Consider the following 16,367-nt stretch of genomic DNA (forward strand, 5'->3'; position numbering starts at 1 on the left):
GTGCCTCTGCTAACCCCAGTCCAGCAGGCCAGGCATCAGGGCGCCTGTGACTCCCAGCACCTCAATAATGCCATTGTCCCAACAGACACAGACAGACAGAAACACACACACACACCCATACAAGTTAGACCAAAACAGGCCACAGCCGATTTTGTCATTCAGTCTCCCCACCCCATTCCACAGACATAACTGACCACGACAGATGCTTATCATGTAATTTGCAAATAAAACGCCCACGTAAATTAATTCCCTCAAAAAAACTGTACCTAGGCACATGACAAAACATAACACAATGGTGTGATTTATTGCAATATGCAGGTAGGTTAATATTTAGGTATGTAACAAAGAAACGGCATAAGAGCTTCCTTTTTCAGGTGGTTTTACTGTTTACTGCTCACAGTGAGATTCCTGCCAGCAGATTGCTGCCACGGCAGAAACATTAATTAATAGTGTGGGTGTTTTATTTATGGGCAGAGTGATGCCACACAAGAACAGTGATCACCTGAGGCACAGAGAAGTCCTTAAAGGCCCTCTTTGTCAGGCACGCAGAGGTAAACATGCAGGACAGATGTGGCTTAGCGCTAAAATACAGATCGCTCCCTTAAAGGGTTGTTTAATTTGAGGCCTAATGAGGATGAATATGTGGATCATCAGCACGGAGGAAGTTTGAAGGAGTTTTGGTTGTGATGTGGGTACACACACACACACACACACACACACACACACACACACATACATACATACATACATACATACAAATTTATTGGCTTCATTAGGCGGGGTATTTGATCAGAATCAGTGCCAATGTGTGCAGGAAAACACCATTCAGGTCACGGGGTCGGGCTTTAGCAGGATTTATTATAGACAGCGGGACGGCTGCTCCGCACTGATGGATGGTACAGTACCGCTATGTGGAGGCACTCTGATCTGCGGAAGTCCTGAACCACAATGAATCAGGTCCCGGCTTTATTTGGATTCAGAAGACAAACAAATCATGACTTGGCAGTCGGCTTGTGTGTAACTGTAACTGGCTCTCAATAATGAAAACATTAGAACAAATGAAAATACAAACATAATGAAAGTGGATGAATTAAAGCAAAAATGCATCAGGACGTATTGGATAGATTTCTAAAGGTCTGATCACAGATGGCTTTAGACGAAACAAAACGAAACCACCAGAGTATAAGCGCTATACAATTTACCTAAATGAAAGCTGTGCAAAGCAGTTTAGCATGCTGATGGGCTACAGAAGTCTGGTAGGCTCACTTTTCTCTAACTCCAAACAGCCAGAATTGTTCTTTTGAAACTTGTAGTCTTCAGCCCTAACCGGCGCTCACTCAGGGGATGTCGCAAAAAGCTTTAAACAACATTTCACATTATGCAGAAAATATAAACGGACTTTGATGTGAAAAAATTGGGGGAGTTCTTCTGTAATGTTAGCATGCTAACATGCTATTCTAAGATAGCAAACATGGTAAACAGCATCACATTAGCATTGTCATTGGGAGCGTGTTAGCATACTGATGTTAGTATATAGCTCAAAGCACCGCTGTGTCCGAGTGCGGCCTCACAGATCTGCTGGCGTGGCTGTAGAATATGGAGGTCAACAGGTCAGCTTTCTGTAGTGAGTTTAAAGTTTTTAATTGTCATGTGTTCTCTGCAGATCAAGATTGTTGAGCTACCCAGTAAGAGCCCAGTCTGCACCCTGGTACCAGACGCTAAGCTGGGGATGGTCATGTGTATCAAACTGTGGCAGGTAAGCAACCAGGCAGCCATTTCGAGTGTCATTTTAACAGAAATTGTTGCAGTGTTTTTAACTCCCCGGCCCTGCCAAAAAAAGTTGCAATTTGTCCCTTTATAACTACATCTGAAGTTCAACGAGTTCACCTTGGCAGCCATTCTCGGAAGCAGCTGATTCTCTTCTGTTTTAAAACAAAAGGGGAAATAGAAGGTACTTTTTCCTATACTTACCTGCTTTATCCTGATTGGCCAGCAGCCCATAACAATACCCAATAATAGAAAAGTCAACAAATATGCATATGAGAGACGTGGCACATGATTTACAGCCCAACAGCTCGTCCCGGGCCATTTTTCCAAGCGTTTCTTCTCAGCTGGCAGTGAGTCCCAACACTGTAATTAGAGCGTTTGGAAGGGCCGTGGGTTCACAGCCATATATCAGCCTGCAGCTGTACATCCAATCTGAACCCAGCAGAAACGTTGCTTTCTGTTTTGTAAATGCTGTTGAAAAGTTTTATTTTCCAGCCATTAAGGAGACCCTGTAATTATTTTCCTGGTTAATTATTAACCCTTTGGGTTTGGGGCTTTGGGCGACAGAGTGGGGTTTTAGACTTATGCAAGACTGTGAATGATTTGAATACATCGGATGGGCTGTTCAGTTTACAGGCAGCAGAAATCAAAGCTTATCAACCTAAAGCCAGAGTGAGGCAACTTGCTGCCCCGTGCGCATTCAGTCCTGTGTGCCTGTAATACAAATGAGGGTTATTTTAATGACTACAAAAGTCATAAAGGTGGTATTGTGTTTGTGAAATTATCAGAGACTTGTAGACATGTTTGAGTCTGACAGTGCATGCTGACATTGTGTTTTTCTTTTCCCCTTTTGATTTCACTGTTACACCCACCTTTCATCATCTGATTTATGAAGCAATGCTGGTGTAGCGTTGAGTGCCAGGAAACATAATGATCAATTATATCATTATAAATTATATAATATCATTGTAATACGGAACAGGCAGCTGTCTGACTTCAAAGCCGAAGGGCCCAGGTGATTCTAAATGATTTCAGGCCGATTCCTTTCAAGGCCGAGGCATGTTCATCTGTTACGCTGACTGAGCGACTCGAGAGGGTCCAAGCAGTGGGAAGAGACTGAAAACCGTGTGTGTGTGTGTGTGTGTGTGTGTGTGTGTGTGTGTGTGTGTGTGTGTGTGTGTGTGTTTGTGTCTGTGTGTGTGTCAGTCATAAGAAAAAATGCCTATATTGTCTTTCCCATCAAATGCTCATATGCTACCCACTGTTTCCTTAACCTCACACAACAGGAGGCAACAGCCGACACTGTCGCCCTCTCTCTCCACCCTGTCTCTCTCCATCACCCACACACCGGGAAGAAGCCACTAACAATTATCTCCTCTCTCTGTCTTCCCTCTCACCATCCCTCCCCTCTTCTCTTCCCACCGTCGAGAAGTGATTATCCTCCATTATTTCCAGGACGGACTCACCAACAGATTTATTGTCGGCCTTTAAGCCCTTCTCTTCTGGAGTTTCTGGAAAAAGATTAAATGCAGTGTTAAACTGCACTTTCTCCCTTCAGCAAAATCCCACTCAGCCCTTCGTTCATATGCTGGGCTGTATGTCTATGAGGTGACAGAGCTTTCCTATCTGATCTCTCTGAATCTGGCTGTGAACAATACGGCAAACGTGGTGGAAGAAAGTACCTCCACATGTGGGTTTGGAGCGTGCAGGGCTTGGCCAGGGGGCGGTATTGATGTATGATGTGCAAGGCTTTTAATGTGATCAGAGGCTGGCGGGGAAAAGGAAATGTTCCTATACAGATATCCATCACTCTCAGCTCATCACCTTGCTGCCTCATGGCCATGACATCATGGCGAACCGGGACAAAAACCGGAGGAAACGATTGGCTCCTTATGTTGAAGCGGTGCCTGCCTGAGGCCTGTGGTGGCCACAGCAGCAAACAAGCTGTAAGTCTCTAGGTTGTTCACGACTTACCACAAAAGGAAATTGCATAGAAGTGTTTGTGGAATATACAATAAATTCAGGATACGTCAGCCACATATTTCTCTCTTATTACATTTAGATTTTATTTATTCATGTTTTTGTTGTATTAGTTTTGTGTTTTTCTTTTTTTAAAAAGATTCTTTTTTTTTTTTTGCTTTTTTGCCTTTAACCTGACAGCACAGCTAGGTGAGAAAGGGGAGAGAGAGGGGGAAGACATGCGGGAAATGGTTACAGGTCGGACCCAAACCCCAGACCTCCGCGTCGAGGCACAGACTTCCCAGTACATGTGCGCCTGCTCCACCCACCGAGCCAACCCGGCCACTTTTGTTATATTAGTTTATTTGGCAGGCACTGCAAACGTTGATCAACAGTGAAAAATCTGTAAAATGAACCACAATTAGCATAAAAGGCTAATATTCAGCTGTTGTTCCTGGCCAGATGTTTAAAAGGCACCCTAGAAATTGAATAAAACGACGCTACCAATACGACACAACGATATGATAAATTTACACAAAATAGCACAGCACACATCAAATAATAAATAATGCCACAGAGCAACACATGGCAGTTAGCTTGGAGACTAGGATTTGACCAGCATGTACTGTATTTGTGGAGGCCTTTACTGTTGACATTTCTGCTTTTTGTGCAAATACAGAACAGGCTATATACATCGTTATCATTTTCAAAACGGTGTTCTAAATGAATCAAAGGCTACTGTAACCGTTTGAGTACTCATATTAAGGGTTGATGACTTGATTCATTTTAAGAAAATAAATGTTGGAATGCAAAACATAAGTGACGTAAGGATTTAACCAAAGTGTACGTTTACAGCTGCATTTTTGATAATTTTCAGTGGTCATGTATTTAGAAAAATACGATGGTGACACCTGATTGTTAGGGTGTAAAAAGATGGCGGGAACTTTTATAGACCAAATGATTAATGTAAAAGTTAAATCGTTTTGGTGGTGGGTAAAAAAAAGTTTAACAAGGGGTTCTTTGGTGCAGGGCAAATCCAACAGTATCCAAACAGCATGAAAAACAAGGCAATCTTGTTGAAGAAAATACTAAAAAGCCTTTATTGATGCGGCTAATGCATAGCAAAAAGGTAAAAAAATATGCTCCAACGCGTTGTGGCACACAGGCCTTCTTCAGGGCGACTAACCAAAAGTGAGATACAAACAGGAAATGTATAGAACAAGGAAGTTACATACATACATACATACATACATACTCAAAACCATAATAATGGAGAAATAATCTGCAAATTGAACGATAATAAAAATAATCCTTAGTTTCCTTGGTATGGAGTCGAAGTCTGTGTGTGCAGTGACATTTTCTTGAGCTGGAAACTCAGAGGAACTAAAGCTAATTTAGATTTAATGGTTCAGCAATTATATTTATGTTGTCCCTATTTGTTAGAGCTTGTTTTAGTGCCTCCATAGGTTACATCTTTGCATTTTTTGTTGCCTCAGCAGCAGGGGGATTTTACTGTAAACCTCTACACTAACTGGGATTGTTATAGAAGAAGAAGAGAGAAGGAAGGAAAGGAACAAAACCTTAATTGGTAAAAGCCCCTGGATCTTGATGACCTGACTGGACCATGGTGGTCTGAACTAACTGACCGAGAGACTAGAAATAGGGCTCTCAGTCCACAGGCTTAAAATGGTTGCATTGTTAACTAGAAAGGCATAGTGCAGACCTCCGCCAAGGCCATGCCCTATGTCACAATGTTAACGACACCGACACGAAAAATAATTCCTGTATCCATCCCGTGATTCATATCCGATCCAAAATGTAATGTTTTCGTCCTTGGCCCATGATACATCCTTCCACTAAGTTTCATGAAAATTGGGCCTGTAGCTTTTCTTGAATCCTGCTTACAAAAAGATAAACCAACTAACCAGTTAGCCAACAAACTGAACTGGAAACATAACCATCTTGGCGGAGATAATAATTATGTTTACAGGATAAAATCACAGTGACCTGGCCTGTAATTGTTCCAAATCCATTTTAACACATTATGTACACACATAGATTACACTTTTATGCACTTCATTAATAGAGCATAGGATTGCATGACTATTAACAAGTTTGAGGCCCAACTAGTCGCCGTTCTAGAGACGACCCGGCTTCATTGCTCTCCTGCCTCTTCAGTCGGCTTCCATCCAGCTGTTCTGTGGTGATGAATCTCCTCCCAGAGCCCCAGCCCCACTCCAGCAGAGAGCCCTCTTGTAGAAAGGCCTGTGGAGGATATAATGAATTAGGTGTCTACCCAGGGTTCCCCGACCTCCGACCCATGACATCATCAATCAAGGAGGTCCTACACTTAAGTGAAACGGTGGGCCCCAAGCCTGGAACGCTTAGCCCGGGCCCTGCCGGCAAGCAGGGGCCGCTGATTTTCACTTGTTTTTATTTGTTTTCATAATCCCTTAGTGTTCGTCCTCGCTGATGTGTTTGGAAGGAATACACGACTCTGTCTATAATTTGTTTAAAGCTGGAAGAAGAGAAATATAGAGCGTTAAGTGAGAAGAGGACTTGAAGATGGATGAAAAAATTGCAGACATGGCCCCTCTCGCACATATGGAAAACATTTCTTTCCCTCCTGGCTTCTGCTGGGCACTGTGCTTTTGCTGGGGGCCTGATGGTATTCTAAAGCAAGGGCACGAGTCAGGACAAAGTGTGTATCTGTGCTGTGTGTTTATAGGCCTTTTGAAATGTATTGTGGGGTTCAACAGGCCAGTGTGAAGTCATTTAAGCTTGGAAAAGTTTAAATCATCGTTTGGATATGTGGATGTGAAGGGGTGTGTTCTTCTAGGTAGCAAGAGCTATGGTACTTTCACTACTGTCTACATACATGTACACCGAAGAATTGTGGGATTGCGGGATAGAGGTTAGATCTCATCAGTTGTCACTTTCTCCTTCTCTTTATCCATTCCTCCTCCTTCCCTTCTCTCTCTCTCCTTCAGTCCTTCCTTTCTTCCCTGCGCTATGCAAAGCTATATGAAGCCCCCAGTTTTTATCAGTTCACCTTTATGTTCTCGTTCACAGAAGTGATTTACAATCTGCGACTCCCAACAGTGGGAAGGCAATGTCATTTTATATACTGTACATTTAACTACACTTTGTGCTTAGTACAGGATGCTCGATCTATATTTAACAGAGTTGTGTGTTTGGGATTTTGCGTCTGATGAGGTCTGATTTGTGCACCTGGTTTCATTTCATTTCTTGTGATTTGAAAGATTTTCTCTGATGGTTTCACCGGTTGTAAACATTGCGGCAGAATTTGTAATGTCCTGAGCAAGACTATAGTGTGTTTTTGTTTTTTTGTTTTTTTGTACATGAGGGCATGCAAGAGGTGTGTAGACCTGAAACAAGTAGTTGATTAGGCGATCAACAGACAATGAGTGCATTTTAATTCATCTATTAAGTAATTTATCAAGCTAAAACGCCAAACATTCTCAGCTTCCAGCTTCTCCGATGCTTTTCTCTGTTTTATATGATTGTAAATTGAGTGTGGGGACACAAGAAGCAATCTCGGAAATTATAATAATTGAAAGAAAATGATTTCTATATTAATCGATAATTAAAATAATGGTTAGTTGCAGCCCTAATGCTGTGCCTCAGTAACAAGTATTTTATTTATTTAGGTTATATTTGTTCAAATAACACTTAAAATATTCCCTGTTTTACATTTCAACCGGATGAAATATAGTTTAAAAAATGGACTGCAAATTTAAGCATTATAATGTAAAAGGTACTAAATCATTATGAGATTATGTATAACCAAAAAGTAGACCATACTTTTAAAAATAAAGATAACAAAATATAGGTACAGATAAAATATACCAAAACAATGCACATTTTGAAAAACAACTAAATAATCAAAACTGTGTGTGTGTGTGTGTGTGTGTGTGTGTGTGTGTGTACATACTTACATACATATACATATCTCGGTGGCAGCAGCGAGGCCTGTGGCTCAGTAATATAGATGAGGAGCAAAGTGAGGAGTGGTGTAATGGAGTGCTGGAAAGAGAGAGCAGCAGGCTGACGAATGGAGCGCACTGCTTCTTTCCGAGTGTCAGCAGGAGCTTCCAGAGTGATAACCTCTGCTCCGCTCAGCTTCCAGCACCACGCAGCGGTTTCTGTGGTTTTTAACTACACAGCTCTCATCTCACATCTTACCTCACGCTACCGCTGGGCGATACGGAGAGAATCAAGTATCACCAAATACATCAATATCGATATTGTATGGTGCTTTCACACAATATTTACACAATGAGAGTTTTGATAAATAATCCTCAGTAATGTGGCTAGAACGTCAAAGTGAGTTAAGGCAAATAATAGATCAGATACTTTACTGTAATGCAGCCTTTAAAACCAGGAAAAGACAACAGTCATTGCGATTTTATGATATCCAAAATGTAAGACAATATCTAGCCTCATATATTGAAATCGATTTAATATTGATATCTTGCCCAGCCCTACCTCATATTACTCCCTGTTCTCTCTTCACTTCTTGCTGTCCCTTCTCCTTTCTCTTATCATCCTCCCTCACTTCCAGCCAGACTCGGGTCCCGGACCTCTCCTGCTGGCTGGATACGAGGACGGTTCCCTGTTGCTGTGGGACGTAACCCAGAGGTCCAAGCTGAGCCAAGCCAAAGCCCACCCTGAGCCCGTCATGTGCCTGACCTTTGACACCAACTGTCTGAGGGGCATATCTGGCTCCTCTGAGAAGAAACTCTCCCCCTGGATGCTGGACAGACAGAACAACCTGCAGGTCAGCAGAGGACAGGCATAGACTGTATAATATTAAGGCGACACGTGCGGTTGCAAAAGGAGGTCGGTTTCTGTAGAAGTGAAAAGTGACCCACTTCTCACTTGATTTATTACCTCAGTAAACATTTTCATAATGAGTTTATGGTCTCAGTCGCTAGTTTTGATTCTTCTGCAACACAGAATGATGTGTGTGTGTAACGTAACGTAGAGTGTAAGCAGCTCCTCCCTCACTCCTCCATCTTGTCTAAAATTGTTACATCCGCAGCCAGGATGGCTGCGCCCATAACGCCAAACTCGACGACTCATAGCAGATCTCCACAAACCAATGGGTGACGTCACACATGCTCTGTCCATTAATATTATACAGTCTATGAAGACAGGCTTAGAGAGGATAGTAGTGTTGTCTAATCCAGTGGTTCCCAAACTTTTGTCTGATGAACCCCCACAGCCCCTTCGGATGAACCTAATGTACCCCTTCATCCACACCACCCATCGTGATTTAAAACTGGTGTTTTACACAATTAATTATGACAGCTGTCAATACACAGTAATATGTAATAAATGTTGGAAGCCCAGTATTTAGTGGGTATTGTTACAATAGATTTTGCATACAATTGACATATCAATGTTTAGGCCAGCTTGGTCAACTTTGCATTCGTAGACTACTACTGCTGTGGAGTGGCTAGAGCTGGACATTTAAACCATTTGTGCATTATTTTTAGCTTACTATTTCAACCATTTATCCATTTACTTTTAGCTAACTATTTAAGTGTTTATCCTTTACTTTAAGCTAACTATTTCAACCATTTATCCATTACTATTATCTTACTATTTCAACAGTTTATCCATTGCATTTAGCTAACTGTTTAAACTCTCTCTGCACCCTTCCTAGCTACTTTTCTTGCATTATCGATCGCAGCATGTAGTGTTCAGGTGTTACTGTTGACGAAACTTTTTATTTTTTTTAAATACGGTAGTAGTAGTTATTGTGGTTATTCTACAATCTTTCTAGGTAGCCTAGGCAACTGCAGAAGTACCTGGGGTACAAATGCCCCTGGTTGGATAATCGGCCTACTGAAGTGTCCCTGGCTAAGGTCCTCAACTTCCTACTTGCTGACTAATTGTTGCACAAGAGAGTCCGCTTAATGCCATGAAATATTATAAAATCTTAATGGTGGAGATGGGCAGAGAGGAGAGTTGCCTCTCTCTAGGCTCTCTTGGAAAACATCAGGGGCCGAAGAGGAAGAGGCTCAGTAGGGCTCCGGGGGCCATAAATCAGCTGCTGGTTACACAGCGTTGGCAGGGCCAGGGGCCAAGGGCCGGGCTGGGGGCTGTCACTCCAGACTCAAACCACCCACACGCATACACACTGACACATGGTCACACATTTAATATTTATAGTTTTGGATTTTAAGAAAACACGTCACAAAAATAGGAACATTTCGGTATACTTTCATTTAGCAAGTTAAAAAACAATTAATACAAGATTCCTCTTGACTGGGATATTATTGAAATGCATACTTGCCTTTAAAAGTACACACAGGTGTACGCACGCACGCAAAAATAAAAAACTATGCACTACAGCCCCTGCCAGAGCATCTTCTGCCTCACCAAAAGAGACACATCAGCTTTGTACCATAATTCATTTTACATAACAGCCAATGCTTCAGAGACTTAACGCCTCATTTGAAGCTATATTTTCTCTTGATTTCATAAGCAAAAGGGAATGCTCCCATTCTGCAGCCAACCCCCATGAATCTGAACAGAAAGGAACCTGAGGCTGATATAGTACACTCCTGCACAGTGAAGGAGTATTATTCTTTCCTAGGCTTTTTACAAATGAATGCTCGAATTAGAAATATTTGGAAAGCCCCATTTCTTTTTTTTTTTTTTTTTCCCGAAAATGTGTCTAGAAAAACACTACGAAGGATTTGATTCAATATACCAAAAACAGGAGGAGAGTGGTTATTTGGTTTATTTTGCTCAAGCAACAAAATATTGATTCAGCATGGAATCCAGGATGAGGATGACAGGAAAAAAGCACAAGGAGAGGGAAAAGATCCAACAGGGGCTTTTAAATTATCCCGAAGTGCAGCTCAGTGTGACGTCCAGACAGCTATCCTCAGTTCTTCCCACAAAAGTATTTTTGTGTGGCAGCAGCAAGGGGGGGGGGACCTGCCGGGTGGCGGACCTGGGCCCTGGGTCCTGACGGACGACCCGTGAGAGGTAATAAAAATATCAAAACCTCGGAGGCCCCTTAACCAAACAAAAAACACATCTGCAGTAAAGGGAACAGTAGTTCACAGTGGGAGGCTGCAATAAAGGCTGAGGAGGCTATAAGTGCCACAGCATCCCACTTCCCGCAAATTACCCCTGCGATACCTTTTTGAATGTAGTGGAACTGGCCGGCAAGGAAGATAGATGCTTTTTGTGAAATGTCGGGGGAAACTGAATGTGACACAACACAGTGCAGTTATGATTTAGTGAAGCCGAAGGGCTGTGAAGTGAGCTTATCAAGCCCAGACAGATAGCCTCTGGAATGGAGGTTAATGTATTACACATGGCTTCCAGAGGCCTTTATCTGCTCTTTGACCTGGCTAGGCTGATATCCTTTCATAGAAATGAGGCATCACCATCAGACTTTTTTTTTTTTCTACTTTTCCTACTAGCACATTTTTGGGAATGATTATGAGGGTGTGGGTGTTAGGGTTTACAAGCTGTTAAGCCAGATGGACATATATTTAGGCGTCCACTCAAATGTATTGACAAGTGCAGTGACGTGTTCCTCCAGGAGAAAGAAAAAAGGCCAAGGCCGCGGACTGGAGAAAGAGAAAGCAGGTATAGACAGAGGAAGATTAGCGTTAGTGTAAATCAAGCGTGGCTGACAGCAAGCTCTTTCTGAGACTGATGACAGTTCTCCACAGGTGGAACTCCTGACCCTCATCTTCACTACTATGTCTCACATACATATCCACTCAGTAGCCTCTGACACGTGGTCTTCTGTGACTTCTTGGCCAATCCTAAAATGACCTGACGTATGATTCAGGGCATACCAGGCCCAACCTCAGTCTGCTGTTGGACTGATGTACAGTATGTATGAGTTGCTGTCATAAAAAATGATGGCTCTATTTTTTTGAGCACCCGCCCCCCCACCTCTCTCTTGTCTCTTTTCTGAATGGGACGGCTCGCCTGTTTGACGCGTCCGTCTCCTGTCAGCCGGGGCCAAGCTCTGACAGGCAAGGTGACAAAAGGCTGTAATCTCCCTGCTGCCGAGTGTGATTCAGGGACAGGGTGTGTCAGAAATACCTGCGAAAAAGCCTCCCAGCTGCTAGGCTCGAGTGAGTGAGCGATGATGGGACGTTTCAGTAGATGAGCGTGAACACCAAGATCCATGCCAAGACTGAGGGGGGGGGAGCGACAGGGAGAAAAGTGGAGCGGGGCTTGAGTGAGACCTGCCAAGTGGACGCTCCTTTTGAACGTCTCCTCTGTCGTTGAGATGCTACAAAAGAGGATCCCGAAGTGTGAGTTTGTGTTGGATCTGTCGTAGGCAACAAAAAGTGTTGTGGGCCCAGCTGCTGAGCAGAGCTGGTAGCCTCCTGACAGCTGAGTAAGCTGGCGTTTAGACAGCGTGTGTGTGTGCGTGCGCGTTTTTGTGTGGTAACACAGGCCAGGAAGGAGTGTTCAAACAAAAAAAAATGATGAAGCCCATAGACGGATTCTGTCTATGATGAGATAGTAAGGAAGCAAGGATAAGACAAATGGGGTGTCAAATAAAACGAGCCAAGACTCCCCGGTTAGAGCCAATGGATTTCATCAGAGATGTAGGCCTGGTTAATGGCAGTGCTTAAGTCTGCAGCACTTTTCTTGGTATTCATTCAGCAGCGGTGTGGCCCGACGGCAAGAACAACAATGCTGCTGCTGGAGAACATGGAATTAAAGTGACAGCGCAATTTAGACTATTTCCTTTTTTGTAAGAACAAAGAAGAGTTATCCTAACATTGAGAAGTAATGTATTCATGGGCTGCAACTCATTTTCATATCCATTAATCTGCTTTAGTCTATAAAATCATTGTCGAAATACGCCTATTTGCTTTCATGCCGAGTTTGTTGTTGTTGTCCCTCTGATGTCCAAATGGTAAATATGAAGCAGCCAGTTAGCTTAGCTTAGCACGAAGACTGAGAACAGGGAAACAGGTAGCCTGGCAGTGTCCAAAATGTCAAACTATTTCTTTTAGAAAACTATGAAAATGGTTAATCATTTAAACTTGTTCTTCTTTTCTGTCAATCAGCTAATTGATCGTCTCATCGTTCCAACTTGAATGCCATTATACTCTACCCTAAACAAACTGGATTTCTTGTGCTGCAGTGTTAATCAAGACATTGTCAGAAGCTGCATATAACCAGAACTACTAAAACTGAAATGTATTTTTATGATTGATTTAATCAGTTGATTAATTATGCGATTCATTCATGAATTAGTCTATAAAATGTCAGAAATTTTCCATTTTCCAATTTCCAATTTTCTAAGTGATCCAAAAGCTATTCCATTTATTATGAATGATATGAAACCGAATAAAGCAGCAGAACCGTTGATAAATGACTTGAAACAATCAATTCACTTTACAAAATTGCTGGTGATTACCTTCCTGTTGATCCACTTAATCAATTAATCAACTAATCGTTTCAGCACTATTACTGTCCAGCACCGCTGCCACATGACATCCCAGAGTAAACACTGCTCACTGGCAGCCTAGGAACCAGCATAGCTGCACACGAGCACCATTCCCCATTTCTTTTTCTCACCACCACTCACGGTCTACTTTCTCAGACTGTAGAGAGTCAAAACAATTCGCCAGCCTGCCCTGCTGAATGACCATTGCTACATCATTAGCCACTTGCTGCTTACATTTGACCCTTTAATGAAGCAAATGCCTTTTCCTGACACAAACTATGGGAAGCAAAACAAACAAAAACAGACACTTAAACCCATCATTATCAGGCCTCTAATGCAAACCAGATGGAGAGAGGTAGGGGCATACCAACTTCTTGAGGTAATAACAAAGCTCCAAACAATCTTTCACCCCCCACCCCGGGTTTCTTTGGATCAGCGTATCTGGCTAGTTTTGTCTCACCCACCCTTTTTTTTTTTTTTAACGCACTAGTGGTACCAGCAATGACGGTTTGCCCCCAAAAATAAAAATAAATCGCATATCTGCCCGTTCAGAACTTAGCTTTCTCGCTCTGTTTTGATCAATGGCATTCCTCCCTGCTCTCTCTCTCTCTCTCTCTCTCTCTCTCTCTCTCTCTCTCTCTCTCTCTCTCTCTCTCTCTCTCTCTCTCTCTCTCTCTCTCTCCCTCGCATTCCACTTTATCCACTTGGGCTGTGAGTACCTGGCTTATATCTTCCACATGCAGCTCGTGGATGGTTCCTGCCCGGAACAGGAGCATGCAGATAAATTCTCCACCGTCTCCTCCCATCCAAGGCCATTAGTCTCCCTAGACACAGCTTATGAAGTCAATTATACGCTGTCCAGTCTGATTTTTAGCTCCCATATCCAGATGTTTGTGTCCCATCTACAGGTCCAGCAGAGATCCCATAGCCCGCAGGAAGAGCACGTTCGCTCCCCAGGAATGCCCACCACGGCAGGCCCTTTTAGATAGTGATCCTAGCCGCCATTCGTTATAATATGTCAGAATGTTGCCCCTTTTAGAGCGATTGATGCAGTCCTTGGACACTGCAGATCACAGGGAGAGGGAGCTGTGGCTAATCTTTAGCAGGCAGACGTTACAACAGCGTATTTATCGGGTCTCTTCTCCCGCTGACCAGACCTTTCAGTGTGAATGTAATTCATCAGAGGCGCCTAAAGCAACAAAGCCTCTGCAAACAAGCATTTCAGCGCTAGATGGTCTCTCTCTCTATCTCTCTCTCTTTTTCTTGCAAACTGTGACAAAGGTTCCTCAAGCCCCCGCTTCCAGAACAAACTCCAAACCAAATAGTGGGTTGCAGAGAGATCTGCTCGCGGCCCTCGTGCCGTAATGTTTTATGGCCGATGATTGAGTCCCAGGAGTCTCCAGCCACATTCAACAGACATCCCGCCTCACACTTGGACCTCAGTCATCAGATCAGCTGATAGTCTCTCCCTGTAGGTGTTTGGGTTGGCCTCAGTTTCCTAGACGGCAGTGATAAATCGACGTACCGACCCAATTAGTTGGTCTGATTATTTGTGTCTCCTTATTTGCAAGAACAATCGGTTCATTTGGTTTTGGGTTTCTCTTACAATTACCACAGAGAAAACTATAAAAGTGTCTAATGGTTCTAACCTGCAAAGACCTGCTAATATCCTGTTTCCTCTTTGTGGTTTTTTAGCTCCAGGAGTGTGTGACGCTGGTCAACCCTGGAGTTTCCCAGCTGTGTATCAGGGGGGACGGTAAGCTCCTGGCATCAGCGGGCTGGGACCATCGAGTGCGGGTATTCGGTTGGAAGAAGATGCGCCCGCTGGCAGTGCTTCAGTACCACACCGACATGGTGCTAAGTGTGGCCTTCTCTGACCACCAGGACCCCAGGCAAAGACTGCTGGCTGCTGGATCCAAGGACCAGCGGGTCAGCCTGTGGTCAATATACAATGAGGGAGCGGACACTAGCTGAGCCTCTGAGTCTGGGAGGATATTTGGACTTTTAATCAGTACTTTCTATTGATGTTGGTTTGACACCAACTGGCAATAGTCCATTGTAATGGTTTGATAACTGGATAAATGGACTGCGTATATTATGTTTAGCTATACTTTTGTCTCTTTCATTTTGAGCTCCTACATTGATGTCGTCCTCTAGCGCCAAGCGTTATTGACGGGTGGAAGCAAAGCCCGTAAATAACAATGGCTAATTGTTTTGTCCGATGAGCGCTAGCGTTACTGTGCAGCCTCCAACTGAGAGAGACGACGTAGATGTGACGTGAGCAACCTGTCTGAAAGTGTGAAGTCTTCTGGTAGCTGTGCCGAGAGAAATCTCAATCATTCAGAATCTTGCAGAGACTAAGAGCGTAGGTGTATGTAAGGAGATAACATAGGCACAGGCTAATTATTGCTAACTAAAATGCTAGTTAACATTAGTAATTAAACTTAAACAGCTAATGTAAGTCGAAACTGCGTACGAGCTTCTCCTGTACTATACGGTAATTCCTCTACTGTGTGACACAATCGTTAGCCTATTTTTATAAAAACGTCTGCTACGGAGCCATAACGTGAGCTACAAGGTAATGGAGCCTTTTATACATTGTCGTGTTTCTTTAGAAATAAACAATGGACAAATAGAGTCTTTAAACGCTTCAGATGTAAAGTTATTTGCTGTCAAAGTGTCGTCAAAATGAATGGCAGTCAATGGAATGCTAACAGGAGGTGATGTTGTTGTAGCATCAAAATGGCGCCATAGGAGGTTCGAGTTCTGAAGCGAAGCTTACCCCCTTGGTACAGAGTCCAACATGTAAATGTGCCACATTTAGCCATACAGGCTAATTTTCATCTGTAGTCTCTAGCAGTTTAATGGCTTAAAACAATAGATAAGCTACAACAAATACACATAAAACAAGAAAGGCATAGACAAGTAAAAATGACACAACCACTATTCCAGATCATGACAACTGGCAGGTTGATGGCATGAGAAAAACACAACACATGTATCATACACAGTAGACACACAGGTAAAAGTGCATAGACAAACATTAGAACACATCAACAACACCTAAGCACACACAGAGACACTACTGTAGTGATAAAGACAAACACATTACATTTAGTTTTTGCCTTTTGTGTGTTGTCTGCTGTGTTCGGACTCCGCTACATATAGG

The 16,367-nt window shown here is 43.0% G+C and overlaps 1 protein-coding gene across 2 annotated transcripts in view; it reads left to right on the top strand.

Moving 5' to 3' along the window:
* Positions 1-15,508, top strand: part of gnb1l (guanine nucleotide binding protein (G protein), beta polypeptide 1-like) — a 29,775-nt gene extending 14,267 nt beyond the window's left edge. For both annotated transcript variants that reach the window (XM_028578358.1, XM_028578359.1), the window contains 3 exons: positions 1,664-1,756; positions 8,312-8,527; positions 14,894-15,508. In XM_028578358.1, coding sequence (XP_028434159.1) covers positions 1,664-1,756; positions 8,312-8,527; positions 14,894-15,172 — 588 coding nt within the window. In that variant the 3' untranslated portion in view covers positions 15,173-15,508. The remainder of the gene's footprint in view (positions 1-1,663; positions 1,757-8,311; positions 8,528-14,893) is intronic.
* The last annotated feature ends 859 nt before the right edge of the window (positions 15,509-16,367 follow it).

The sequence above is a fragment of the Perca flavescens genome, chromosome 5 (assembly GCF_004354835.1).
Source record: "Perca flavescens isolate YP-PL-M2 chromosome 5, PFLA_1.0, whole genome shotgun sequence".
In the NCBI taxonomy this organism is placed as follows: domain Eukaryota; kingdom Metazoa; phylum Chordata; class Actinopteri; order Perciformes; family Percidae; genus Perca; species Perca flavescens.